Consider the following 14929-nt stretch of genomic DNA (forward strand, 5'->3'; position numbering starts at 1 on the left):
GGCGGCAAGCGACTGGTAGCTTTAGAGCGACGTGTTGGAGACCCAGTGTAGGACAACAACTTTTCATTGGCAACAGTATTAAACCGACCAACAATATAAAATATTAAGAAGAGCTCTTTTATTTCATTGAGTTAAATCGAAACAATGTAGGCAATTATTACCCCAGCTTAGGCTATTTGGGGGCCAGCCTTTATTTGACCGAATCTGAGGCCAGGCTATAGAATCCCGGCCACAATTTGAGGATTTAGCCTACTCTATCCATGTGTGTTTTAGGCAGAGTGCAAGCCCTAATCTCTGACTGAAAGTGTGCAGAACTTGTGCATTTACATAACAATATTTAAAACATTTTCTTGGTGGTGCACACCCCTGAACCCTCTCTATCTTTCGGGCTTAAGTACAAAAAAATATCTGACCTGTCTCACGTTCACCAATGTCCCGATCTCATTCTACAAGCCTAGGGCGCCATCTCACGGCTGTAGGTGGTAATGTTTAAAGTGTGTAGGGTTCATGTCCATTCATACCAACCAACATTTAAAAACATGTTAAATTATATATTTTTTATATATAAGTCGCACCTGACTATAAGTCGCAGGACCAGCCAAACTATGAAAAAAGGTGCAACTTATAGTCCGCAAAATACGGTAATTGGTCATGCTTCATCACGTTTTAAATGTATTATATAATGAATCGTAAACTGAAACATGACTTATATCACAAATCAAGTTGCTATTGCAATAAAAGTGATCACAACAAAATATTTTCCCTAAATCGTTCAGTCCTATTCCAAATGGTCTCTGTGGTATCATACCCTAAATCAGACCTTTTGAATGATTGAATGTCTCTAAAAGTACCAGGGAGAAGGAGATGATGCAACACTTGCAGAATGTTTGGTACCTCAAGCACAGTCCACCATGTTTGGGTGAAAAGAAACATAACATGCAGGTGAACCCTAACCTGGAACTGCACAGCCTCTGAGTTACTCTTTCTTCTCTAGCACATTAGACCAGTCACTGTCTTACATGCTGACCAATTCCAGAGGTACTCATTACAGACAGAGAGAGAGAGTTTCTGAAGGCTGATACTGGAACCGGATGCTATGGGAACAATCAGTTGGACAGGAACTGCTTTTTTACACATTAGTGTTACTCTTCTGAAGAATCTGCCAAACATTCATTTATGGTTGTTGATGCATTGTAGACATGAAAGGAAATCTCTTTGCTGTGGAAGAGGGAAATGCAATGTGGGTGGCACTGGGACTGGCTATAGATGTTTTAGTGCTCCCTTGATTAAGCTCAGGGTGGTATGAGTAACTGAAGTGGCAGGCTACATTGTGAAATTATCAATTGTACAAAAGCTTTTTGACTATGTACAGGTCTTAATGATGACATCGGAGATTCAGATGGTGGGGTTGCATTTTTCCGTACACCTTTAAGCATATTGTCATCTACAACGGCAATACAAACTCAATACAATACAACGCTAATTGCACTGATTTGAGCACGCGCGCGCACACGCATACACACACACACAGAAAGTGTGTGTGTGTGTGTGTGTGTGTGTGTAAGAGAGAGAGAGAGATTCACATACATAGTAATTCCAGAAAGAGAGAGACTACATCCAGTCCATAATTAATCCGACCCAGTGTCCGCACTGTCCGCTGTCACTGTCAAGGTGCCCCGGCGGCTCACTGGGAGGGAGTCGGTAACAGTCGTAGCCAGTAAGCCAGTGATTTCATTTATGACTAGGACACACCGGAAGAATGACTAATGTGTACACTGACTTAGCAGAGCACGGCTTTGGTGAATTGTCAGTCCGTTGCACATGCGGCGCAAGAGACTCCAAAGAGGGAGGTGGGAAAACACACCCCTGGCGAGATTTCATCTGTGTACATCCTAGTTTGAGAGTGAACATTTAAAAAAGTTTCAGAAAAATATCTCTCTGAAAAGGAAAGTCATGGCTTATTTTCACTTCGGTGGTTTCTCCGTGGATTTGTCCCTCCTGTTGCTTACCCTGCTGCACGGTACTTTTCGGCCAACGGACGCTTTTAATTTGGACGTGCGCTTTCCTGTTGTAAAAGAAGGCAAAACCAATGGCAGTTTATTTGGGCTGTCGGTGGCCTTTCATAAACAAACGTTGGGCAATGAGCGATACTTGTGAGTATACCTTTAAATAATATTTCCTAGATATGTTTAGCTACAGGCGAAACCGCTACAGGTGCAAAAGAGTGGTTGTGTTGGTTTTTCCATACGCAACCTGCACGCACCTGTTAGAGACTTAGTCGACTGGTCGATCTCCAGGTATACGGTTACACTACATTTAAAAACAAAAGCGGGTACAAAGTTCAACTTGTCATCCACTGCAGTCAATACAAAAGCTCGTTAACTGAAATAAGCAAACACTCAGATGGATCAAAGTCACAGGACCATATTGGTTAATGTTAGCAGGCAACTTTATATGCGTTTAGACACCTAATGTACACGGTATTCTGCATTCAGACATACAACATAAACATCTATTTGCGGTATGAAGTTTGCAGATGAAGATGGGGTAATGTAGATTTTTCTGAGGAACTGTTGTTCTAAGGTGTGGATTTAGCCAATGATTAACTTTGCTGACGCGCTTGGGCACAGTTAACGATACATTCGTGTTCATTCATGTCTTAAAATTAGCAAATGTACAGTTTCTACATCTTAGTTTTGTTTAACAAATAACGACAAATGTAGAGCCTCAGAGGAAGGTGCGTTGTCCAGGCCTAGTGGAACATGTACAGAGCTCAGTTCCACTAGCACTTTATTCACTAACTGGAGAACAAAGTGGAGTTGAAGTAATTTACAGAGCCCAAGAGACTAAGTTCATCTGAGTGCCTTTAAGCCACTCAGTGAACTTCACCTTTCACCATACTGAAAAACCTACTGATCATCAGTGATCAATGGATTCCACCAATGAATTCCACTGCCCTGATACTGAACTTGAAAATCTAGACATGTGCCATCTGTCTTAGAACAGGTAAAGCAGAGGTCAAAGGTATAGGGGAATGGACACACACACACACACACACACACACACACATACAAACACACACACACACACACACACACACGCACACACACATACATACATACACAAACACACACACACACACACACACACACATACTCACACATACACACACGCATAAACACACACACACACACACGCTAAATATGTCTCTGTCATGCACACAGACCACAGACACACATTCTTCAGTCTACTTCAATTTAATATGTGGCATTAATTTTCAGACGATGCATTAGGTGATATACATAAGCAGACCGACATTGCTTCATCTTCAAGCTGTAAACTGTTGCTAAACACACAGAACACTAAGTGAACTAAAACCCACAATTCTTATCCTACACAAACGACTACTGTAATTTATGTAATTACGGCATGCTTTTCAACCTGGAGAGGGGTGTAGTAGCTTCTATTTACTCTCAGATTTCATTTGTGGTGACAAGCATTGCACTGAGGTTTGCGAGAGACCTTAACAAATGTCTGGCTTTCTCGTATAAAGCTTCCATTAACCCGGCGCCCGAAGGAGTAGGCATGCCAGGGATTTCACAACTAGAGTATGCAACAGGCTCATGCTGGAAAGATGTTTGTCTTTTATTACAGAAGGATCTGACTTGCCGAATAGCCTACAATCCAACTTTGATTGAATGCCTCATACTTGCACAGATGCGTCTTGACTGAGAGACCAGATGAATGCTGCCCAGATGACATGGGAGGGAAACAGAGGAGTTATTTCCGTTCAGTTGGTTCTTGTGGGATGGTGGATGGTCTAGTTGTTCTCTGAGTTTCAAAGCGTATACAGCTTTCTGTGTCAAGTAGAAGTAATTTCTCCCAAGGGATTTAGGTAAACCATCTTCCACAAGAAAGGATGCTGAAATATATAGGGCGTAATCCTGGGAGGCATGAAGCCTTTGCGGAATTCCCTGGATTTTTACTTGTGTTACGTCATGCAAGGCTTTGTGTGTTTGTGTCTGATTGATTCAATTTCTATTGAGAAACCTTAAAAGGTCACAAAGTAGTAGAGCATGTCTCATCTCAATATAATTGCATGAGTCCTGCTATACTTGCCATGTACGTAGCTCCTTCCATGAGCTCTTGTAGAAGTAGCCACAGTTATAGGATTTCATCATCTCCATTAATTGATGCATGTTTCATGGACAGCTCATGCTTTGTAGAGATAAATTCCAGGTGCTAAGATACAGAGGCATGAATCACAGGGCTCAAATAGGCCTGTAATGGACACAAGCAAACCTCAGCTGACTTTCAATTGTCCAACCATGAATTATTTACATCCAAATGGAATTTCACAGTGCCAGGTTTTTTGATTCAGTAGTCTTTATACAGAATGCTTATTCCAATGCCCCGCTTACAATCTTCAATACTCACTATATAAACTGACCTCTATTTAAGTATTTCCTCATGTGGAGGTTAAACAGCAGTGGGCTAAAGAGTCAGGGACTGTGTCTAAAAACAGAGAGAGGTCCCCGACTGTGACTCAAGTCTGTTTAGGGATGTGTCTTTTGCACTGTGTACATATGGTTTATTCGGCACCCACTGAAGGACAGGAAAACTGTCTTTATTGGGAGCAGATGTGGACCTAGCTTAAGACCACACTGGAGCTCTGATGTCCTGTCTAGAGCCCTTTATTGGTTTGCAAGTGACATACTCCCCGGAGTCTTCCACAAACATATGAAAAAACAACAGCGTTTTTAATTAACCGACACAGAAAACAGACCTCCACCACCCCAACCCCCACCCACCCATCCGTGGCCTTTTACAAAAATTGAAAATGACAGAATAGAACAGAAAAAAGACCCATCCATTTCTCAAGCGCATGAAAGCAGAGGGTAAAAGGGAGGCGTCCTTGATCCAGAGGAGAAGTCAGCTCTCTCAGTCCTAGACAGATTGTCCCTGTGCGGTTAATGTGCTTCTCCAGCTGCATAAATGGCAGGATGAGTGAGCATGTCCAGAGACTTCCTGGTGTCATTTGTGTGCAGAGGGGGTAGGGGGTAGTGTAGCGGAGAATATTAGGCCTGCTCTGGTACCCCTGGGAATGATTCTTGGACTCTGATTTTTTTGTGTGTTACAAGTCAAGATTTAGTTTGTGGTCACATGGTTGTTGGTGTTCAGTCGTCTGTGCCAGATCCTGGTGTAATGTTTTATCCGAGGCAGCGATCTGGCAGAAACTTGTAAATGTGTGAAGCCATTATTTCTGTGCTGATACTAGTGGTCAGAGTAAATCTTTAACATCAGCTGGCGTTAGAGTAGACCTGGTCCAGAATATCAGCTGGCGTTAAGAGTGGACCTGGTCCAGAATATCAGCTGGCGTTAAGAGTGGACCTGATCGGGTCCAGAATATCAGCTGGCGTTAAGAGTGGACCTGATCGGGTCCTGGAACATCAGCGGGTGTTAGAGTGGATCTGGTCCGGAACATCAGCTGTGCTGTTAGAGTGGACAACATGGTCCGGAACATCAGCTGGCATTAGAGTGGACCTGATCGGAACACAGGTGGCATTAGAGTGGACCTGATCGGAACATCAGCTGGCATTAGAGTGGACCTGATCGGAACATCAGCTGGCATTAGAGTGGACCTGATCAGAACACCAGTTGGCATTAGAGTGGACCTGATCGGAACATCAGCTGGTTTTAGAGTGGACCTGATCGGAACATCAGCTTGCATTAGAGTGGACCTGATCGGAACATCAGCTGGTTTTAGAGTGGACAGCATGGTCTGAATGTTAGCCTGATCTGTCCTCTGAGTCTGGCACTATCTGTTGCTGCTTCTGCTTCCCACAGGAAGGGATTGTCCGTCTAATTCTTAGATTAAACGGCTTGCCTCTGATAAAAAGGAGAGAGAGAATATTCACAGCATTACTGTCCACAAAATGAATTTGCTATCACTATGCAGAATACAATCTCTATTCAAAACAGAAGGTCTAACAAGGTGGAATATGAATATCTATTGATGTAAAATATATGACCATACATTGCATATTTCTAAAACGCTGGATAGAATCCCCTTTTCTTCTGTAAGAGCCATTATTCTGTTGTGTCCCTCAAGCCGTACGTATATACTGTATCTATGGGCTATTGTGTGATCCTGCCACTGTGATATGATCAGCATCATTGTCAGCAGACACAGGAAGTAGTTATCTCCCCGCAGCTGAGGAAGTGCAAGTCTTTTTGTGTGTGCTGCCGCGGTGGCATTAGTGGACTAATCAGTAGCGGAAGTAAATGGCAGCTACCACTAGATTACGTTCCCTGTTGGCCAGATCGCTTCGGGCCTCTGATGTAAGATGCTCATTCACATATGCAATGTTTGCGCTCTGAAATGAGGCAATGAAACAAACAAAAAAAAAGAAAAGGCAATTGATGTCGAATTGAGTCCTCATTAGTTCAGGTCCATAGGCGGTGCAACCAGGGCGCCTATGCGACCACAAATTTGGTGTTAAACATCTGCCTTTATCAACTCAATTTCTGATTGGCAGGAAATATGTTGACATGAGGAAATGCTGACTGGTCTATTGAAGGATGGGAAAACATAACGCGGACACTGGAAATGAGAGTGAAAAATAATATTTCATAGACTCCTGCTGCAATCCAAAAGAAACAATCTTCATCTTAAGCTGCAATAGCGAAAAGAATCCTGTTGTCAGATCAGAATGTTAGATTAGATAGAGAAGACTATATCTTCAGGGGTGAGATTTCATCTGTTGCTTGGCTTCATGTAATGTTTTTATGCCAGGGAAACAGCCTTTGGGCATACTGTATTTATACGTATTACTACATGTTAATGTGTGTGTGTGTGTGTGTGTGTGTGTGTGTGTGTGTGTGCAGTGTTTCACACAGAACTGAATTCTATTTGTGGGGGTAGGTTTGCAGAATTAAAGGTAAACTATGCAGTATTGGCAATTTCCTTACTGTTTTTTTTTTTTATCGGTTTTTGCTTATTTTTCGCTTGCTCTGTCATGACGAATGGCTGAGAAACTCCATCGCTACCTTTTTCTAGCCGATGCCTGGCGTGTATGTGTATTTGAATGCAGTAAAGCAATTTGTTACACTCGTTATACTTCCTGACACTGAGGCCGTCGGCCCGCCGGCCCACAGTTGCAAGGGTGTTTTATCCGCTCACAGGCGCTAGGGGGAAGCAAGACGGCCACCATTCAACCCGAAAAAAGTCATATAACCATTCCAATGACTCTGAAGCTGGTAAATGAAGGTACATGAAGCTAAAAAAAACTTGCATATTAAGCTAAAAAACCTGCATAGTGTGCCTTTAACTTGAATTCAACAGTTTTTAACAAATAAGCGTAGCATGGTTATGATGAACTAGATTTAAACACAATTTAGTACAACCTGGAAAATCATTGTGTGGTGGTTAATGTTGATATTGTGGTGGGCCGCCACAAATAAGTCAATGTATGGGAAACACTGGTGTGCGTGTGTGCACGTGTTTGTGTGTGTGTGTGTGTGTGTACTGTAAGTGTGTGTGTGTGTGTGTGTACTGTGTATGTGTGTGTGTATGTGTATGTACGTGTGTGTGTGCCGAAAACCCTGCACTGCTCAGTTTCTACTGAACAATAGATGTCTGACTGGGGTCATAACTTGCTTTTAGTTGAAAGGTGGTAATGAACCTTGAGTCCAGTCCCTGATTCTGTTTTAGCTCCTATGTCGACTGAAGAGCCCAGATAATCAAAGGGAATTATCACTAATGAGACACTTTACAGCAGCCTGAATCTCTACTCGTTATCACACTATTTCTATCAGACTTCATGGGCGTGCATCTGCTACAGGAATGAATGAATGGCCATTAAGCTATCAGGAGGCAAGAACTGGACCCACACCAGAAGAATATAAATGTCTCTCTTAGAGAGAGAGAGAGAATACTTATTAGAGGAAATGAAAAGACTGAAAGTATTTCTCAAAGCTTAGCCTTATCTTTTGAATGTTCTGTCCTGGATTTAAAATAGTATAAAACATGTTTCTGATAGGGCATCTGTTGTGGTGTTATGCCTAACAGAAGGTCACCAAATGACCTTGAGTATAACATGCTACACTGGAGTTGCACCCTTTTGTTTCTCTGGCATAAAAAAAGAAATAAAAACAAAGTAACACATCAGGGCAGTGTTATTGGAGTTTATTCAGTTATTTCAGATTTACAATCTGGTTGGTGGAAAAGCATTCTAACCGATTTGTTATTTCTCACAACACATGATTTTGTGCACTTTTGTCAATACAGCCTGAAAGTAAATTCATACATTCCTATCTCCATGTAGAGCCTTTCAACAATAAAAACAAAAACAATGCTTGAACGTTCTATTTGGTTCCCAATCTACTTCCTCTGCATTAAGATAACATATGGAATGTTAAAACGGAAGCCTTGTGGGGCCAACTATGATGCTGATAATGGAACTCTCTTGAAAGGGTCTGTAAAAGTGTTGTCCATTAAGTGTGTCAAGAAAACAGAAATGAAATGTAACTTATACCTTGTAAAATGTTACATGCAACAAAATCCTAGCCTTACACACCCCAGGCCTCAGTAAACTCTGCCCTATATTTCACAGACGTCCATTTTGGCTCTTAGCTGGGAGTCTCCTGTCTCTGTCTAAGTGATGAAGTGTGTGAGAGAAACACTCAGGTGGGCTGCTGTGAGTTGCACCAGCCACGCTCCTCACTAAGATCAATATGAATCAGCTAGTAGTCACTTTGGGGGGAGGCAGACCTGTAACTCTGCTCTGCTAGTGCAACATATCTGTCTATATATCTGTCTATCTATCTATCTATCTATGTATATATCTGTCTATGTCTATCTGTCTATCTATCTATCTGTCTATCTGTCTATCTAGCTATCTATCTGTTTATCTATCTATCTATCTATCTATCTATCTATATATATATATCTGTCTATCTGTCTATCTATCTATCTACAGTATATATCAGTCTATCTATCTATCTATCTATCTATCTATTTATCTATCTATCTATATTTATTTATTTATCTATCTATCTATATTTATTTATTTATTTATTTATTGATTTATTTATTCATTCATTCATTCATTAGTTCATTCATTCATTCATTCATACATATATTTTTTATTTTATTTAATATTTCAAGTCACTGGACTCACTGGATTCATTTTAGGCACAGCTGCCATGAGTGTTTTTCTGACAGATTGAAAAATACAGTGTGGAGAAAAAACTCTGTTGTGGACCATCAGTGTTTTCAAGGAATGCCAACAACAAACCTTTCAAAGCGGTGCTGTCTAACTTCACGCCAGCTGCTAATTCTCTCGAGGACCCCCGGTGGTGGAAGGTGTGTGTGTGTGTGGGGGGGGGGGGGGTCGGGGGGTTGTCAGGGGGGGCTGGCTCGACAGGGGTTGACTCGCGGGTCAGCGCAGACTTCCCGTGGCCCTTTAAGCTCGTTATGTCAGCTCTCAGTTTGTCTTCCCCACTAATTGAATCCAGCTTTTAATGAAAATCTATACGCATCCCACATGCGGCTATATCAATTACCCGCACTGCCGTGGATGAAAAGAGATGTGTGTGGATGGAAAGAAGCAGATTGGGCTCTGGCCTGTGAGATGAGAATGAGAAATGGCGTTTGGTGAGTTTGTAGCTGTTAACACGGTGCACCTTCGTATGAGGTGGTGACTTTACTACAGGCCTGATAGCACTGATAGCACTCTGCAGTCTTTTATCTATGCACCATATGCCTCAATGGTAATTCATCATAGCATGTGTGATGTAGCACTGGTGGTATTTCAGTGTTTGTACTGAACTTGGTGCAAATATATGAAATGTTTGAACAGAGCATGCTCTATGTTTGTTGTTATTCCTAGAAATGCATTTTTTTTAAACTTATATATTTAACTATCTGTGGTTTGTCAGTGTGTTTAGATTGAAAGCGAAGTGACAGGAGTATACGATGTTTAGGAATATTGGTCATAATTCATTAGTTCTACTTTATCACCCTTATTCCCTTTTGAGTTATTCCAACCAGTCATATTTGATGAGCTGGTGGAATTAGAATATTGCTGGAGTATGTGATACAGAATCTATATTCAGATTCATCACCCCGAACATGTGAGGAGATTGTAGCGCTAATTTAATTAGCCACTGGGGCCAACTTGAAGCCTGACATTTGTACCTAAAGGCATCTGTCACCCTGACATATGCTACAGAAATGTATCAGAAACTGATTTGATGACCCCTAAGGTATTATGGGGGGTGATTTTCTCGTAGGCCAAATGTGTTTCCAGTGGCCTGCGCCCAGGGTGTGTGATTGAAGTGCTTTAAGCCGTAATGACTTCTCTCCTTTAATGAGGCCGTTAGCATAGGCCGAGTATTAGCCCTCTCCCACTTATTTCATTAATCTGTGCTCGAACAACAGCTCGGGTCTCCACTGCACCGCTACGGTTCTGGCGTTGAGACCCTGGTGTTGAAATGGGTAGATGGATAGATGATTCAGTAGATTCTCAGTAATGTCTAGAGAGAGCACGATGCGTGCTTCACGAAACTCTAAATAATGTCTGAGAAAGATTACACCAGAGTTCTAGGAAATACGTAGTTGACCTCTCCTGACCTCACATTACCGCTTCCCGCTTTGCTTGATAAACGGAGTGTGTGCGTACAGTAACACCAACACACACAGATGAGTTTAGCAGACACACACTCTCTTCTGCAGGAAGCCTGGCTCAGGCAATGCAACCTCAATAGGAAATATGTGTCATATACAGTAGTGTAGCTGTGTTAACCACGACACGACTGAGATGGCAATCACTATGAGGGTTTTTTTTTTTTTGTCTAACACAGCTCGACTGAGTACTTTGACATGGCTGACTTGAACACATGAAGCTCATGTTCTCGTGGAGTAGGCGTTCGAAATGCCACGACGGCCTGATACTAATCAGCAATAATACACCACTGATGTGATGTTTGCCTCAGACATGACCACCAGCAGAACTGGTGGACTCATTAGGAAGGGTGGGAAAGTGCACTGCGTGGGATGAGTTTTTTTTGGTTCATGCAGCAGGTTCATTAAGGTCCTACCACTCGACGGCCTCTCAGTTTCTTGTGACCCCTGGGGGTCGTATTCAGTGAGAGGAAGCTTTGTGCTCGCATTTCCGATGCCCTTCAACCCCACAGATTTCATTTCCTCTACAATTACTTTCTGCTCCTTGTTCTCTCCGGTCTTCCCTTGCCTCCAGTAATCCAGCGTCTGACGAAACGTGTCCATTCTCCGAGCCAGCATAAAAATGACCTTTCCAAAAGTTAGCCCTTTGTTCTGGCCTGTTTTAAGTGCTCCCTCGCTAGCACCACATAGGCACTCACCCTGATAGTCGTCTTTATTGTTCACCAGAGAAACATGGTCGTAAAAAGCAGTGTAAGTAGATCTGACCTGAATTGGTGGTTGTTGTGCACAGATAATGATAGCACTGAATGCGTCTTTGTCTGGCAACCTTTGTAATGGTTGTTTTACTGTGTCTGGTCAGTTGTAAGTTCCAGGTTTAAACTGTTTTTTTAGAATGGCCTCCCATAACTCTTAAACATGTATACAATATGTTTATATGTACAGTATGTATACATATGTTTATGATGTATACATATGACGGCCGTGGTTCAGAGGTACAGCACTATGCATTGTGAGAGCTTGAAGTGATCAGACAAATGCTTCATGCATGCATTATGTAATTAATTAAGTATTTTACAACCTGTATTCTATTTGAAGATGTTTTTTATGGTACAAACTTTCAACAGGGACAAAACTATGAGTTGATGTATGAATTGATATTGATATTAAACTATGCAATGTAATGTACTTTGAAAGTAGACAGATTCTACAGTACATGCATTGAATTGCATAGTTTATGTGTGTATGGCACATTACTAAACTACTACACTAAATGTAAAAAAAAAAATCTTTTTAACATTTTTTTTCTTTTAATGGGTAGTGAAAGTTGATGCTTAGGTCTGTAGGTGATTGACAGCAGGCTTGCTGAGAGTTCTTGAGAGAAGACATAGAGCCAAGAAAACACTGACTCAGTGGGGGAGATCTTGGCTTGTGTTTGAGTCTTGAGAGAATTGCTTTGCAATGAGGAGTGATGTCCAGTCTTTTATTCAATGAAATTGAACAATTCAATTTAAAAAATAAACTTTGTTTATCCCCAGGAGGCAATGCCAAATAAAGCAGGTGTAGCAAATGGCACACAACAGAACAAAGCTAGTGACATATTTGCACGGCAGTTAAGTTGTGGTGAAGACAACAACAACACATTACATTTATATAACGCTTTTCACGGCACTTGACAGTAGCCTACAGCACACAACACAGACAAACAGTGACAAATGACTGTAATAGGGATCAAATGTCCAGCAGTAGCATCAGGCCATATATACTGTATATATAAAACATATTGAGGACAAATCTTTACAAGATCACGTCTGTGGCCTGTCACTCAGACACATTTTTTCACGCAGTGCTGTCAAAGACCCAGGAAGTGTCTGTCTAGCACCACTGCACAGCGTGTGAAGTTGAGTATAGTGTGACTATTGACATGTGCAATTTGTTGTTCTATTAGTAGCTCATTTTCAGAGTTTCTTTTCTACAGTAGCCCTTAAATCGATTGCTTTCAATCTTAATCTGCGTCGAAGCTTTACTGCAATAATAATCTGTTTCGGAAGGTGTTCCATACAGTATAGCCTCTTGACATGAAAACACAAAGATGTAACCTGGGGCGATACCTGCGGTTAAGGAAATCAGCAGTGTTTGTTCTGTTATCTCCATGGCGATCTACTGTTGCTTATCTAGCATCATACAGAGTCACGTATTATGCAGTTAAGGTAGGGCTGGGCTCTATGGTTGATTTCACTGGGTGAAGGCTTTTTGGAGGCAGCTCTCTCTCAGGCTGTAGTATCTGCAGATAACTTCAAAACCAACTGAAGCTGATACTATAAGGGGCCCACATGCACATACAGTACGCTCACTCAGGTGATTGATGTGGGTTTATGCTGGAGTGAATTACATTGTATTATGTGCCCATGTGACAGCTGAGCTTTGGCTTGGCCGTGCATTTAGTTCTGCATTCTGCTCATTGCTCCATTTCATAAGGGCTGGACATCTACGAACTCTTCTGGTGGTTAAGGTCACCTCTCAGCTAAAGGCCTCAGGGGAACAACAAGATGATCTAACTGTGGTCTGCACAGGAGGTTGTTGGTGTATGGGCCTTAACCATCAACTGGCTAACAGGCCTGGTTTTTGCTGTTAAATACACATTTAGCATCACAGGAACTCTGCTGTCTTGACAGGAACTGAACAGACACGTTTGCAGGACATGCAAATTTATCTATTTTTATGGACTAATATCATATTCAGTTATTTGTGTGTGAATACAGAGACAATCAGGTCAATCAGTTGTTAGTAAGTCTGTGAGCTCGGCAGGCTATGGTGTAGCTGGTGACTTAGAAACTGGTTGTGTGTGTAAATATAGATGTTTGTGAAGACATTTTGCACTGTTTTCCACACTGTTAACATCAGATCAACCTCTCCAGGCTGCCTTGTGCTTGAGTTCACAATTGCCGCAAAGTAATCTTTGAAAGCAAATTTAACCAAAACTTTACGTTAGTCAGTCTAAGGCTGCCAGGCTACTCTTTGGTGTTTTCAGTCTGATCAGTCTTGTTGGAGGTGGGTAGGCTCATAGCATAGGTCTCTAAAAGGTGATATGATTTAAAAAATAGTATGTGTAGTACACACAAAGAGGTGCAAACACACACACACACACACACATACTACGGCAGCTTCTGCTGGTATTAGCTATGCTTAGAATACTGCATGTATTTCTGTGAAAACAAAAGTGAGAGAGACCAGAAAGGATGAGGTGTGTCCGGTGAGTCTGAATGAGCACACACACACACACACACACACACACACACACATAAACTTGAGGTGTGTCCGGTGAGTCTGAATGAACCATCTGTGACTGACAGCAGATGAAAATAATGAGTTCTTCACTCCTCCTCGAAGCCCCGAGCCCTGACTTGCCAATCACGAACCTCTCAGGCTGTCTAGCAGTACCAGGACACTGGACACACCTTCATCTAGGTGTGAGGTCACTGCAGGGAGTGGCAGGACATGACTCAAGCAACTGGGCATTGCAGCCCGCAGCCTCGCGCTCCGAGACGAGACCCAGGGGTTATTAAACAGTAATTTCCTCTGTACCGGCTCAAAACAGGGACAGGAATGCTGCTTACTCACTCCCCTCCCCACACACACGCACCCCACCACAGCTGAACACCTGAGTGTGAACTGGCAGAACATGTGAGCAAGACCAGGCTGCTAACAGTGGGGTTACAAATGACTTTTGAAAGGCCACCACTGTGTGTTAGGTTCATGACTAGGCCTACTGGGCATTGCTGTGTCAACGGCATTGTCAACGGTGGCAACGGCTGTGTCAATGTACTTCATTTTTGTACATTTTTGAATACTCGTTTTACTTTGTCATTTCTGTTTGAATTTAAGCAGGTAATAGTCTGGAGAGATAGAGAAACAAAACAAATCTTAGCTTTTAAGGCTAAGTTTTTTTTGTTTATTTTCCCCAATCAAAATCAATCAAAACTTAAATCTCCACGACATGGGATTCACCAGGCTTCTCCTCCCTGAGGTTCATGGGGTGGCCTGTGGGTGTGTTGGAGAAAAGCTCTCAAAAGTCTGGGTAGGATCAAAGTCTTCTGAAACAGGCTCGAGGAACGATTTGCCTTTTCATTGTGGCTGGCAAACCCTTCCTGAATTAGAGTGGGATAACAACTCGCCTGGAGGGCTGGTATTCTGGGGAAGGCGTGTTTGCATGCGTGTGTACACTTGATTTGCATTGTATCTTCA

The 14929-nt window shown here is 42.2% G+C and overlaps 1 protein-coding gene across 2 annotated transcripts in view; it reads left to right on the forward strand.

Moving 5' to 3' along the window:
- Nucleotides 1–1618: 1618 nt before the first annotated feature.
- The window catches only part of LOC121704801 (integrin alpha-3-like), a 38634-nt gene continuing 25323 nt past the window's right edge, over nucleotides 1619–14929 (forward strand). The window contains exon 1 of one of the 2 annotated variants that reach the window (XR_006030655.1): nucleotides 1619–2153. Coding sequence is in view for 1 of the 2 variants with exons in the window: in XM_042085297.1 (XP_041941231.1) it covers nucleotides 1954–2153 (200 nt within the window). In the remaining variant the exon portion in view is untranslated. The remainder of the gene's footprint in view (nucleotides 2154–14929) is intronic. The other variant, XM_042085297.1, reaches the window with a different exon arrangement.

Source organism: Alosa sapidissima, chromosome 3 (assembly GCF_018492685.1).
Source record: "Alosa sapidissima isolate fAloSap1 chromosome 3, fAloSap1.pri, whole genome shotgun sequence".
Lineage (NCBI taxonomy): Eukaryota > Metazoa > Chordata > Actinopteri > Clupeiformes > Clupeidae > Alosa > Alosa sapidissima.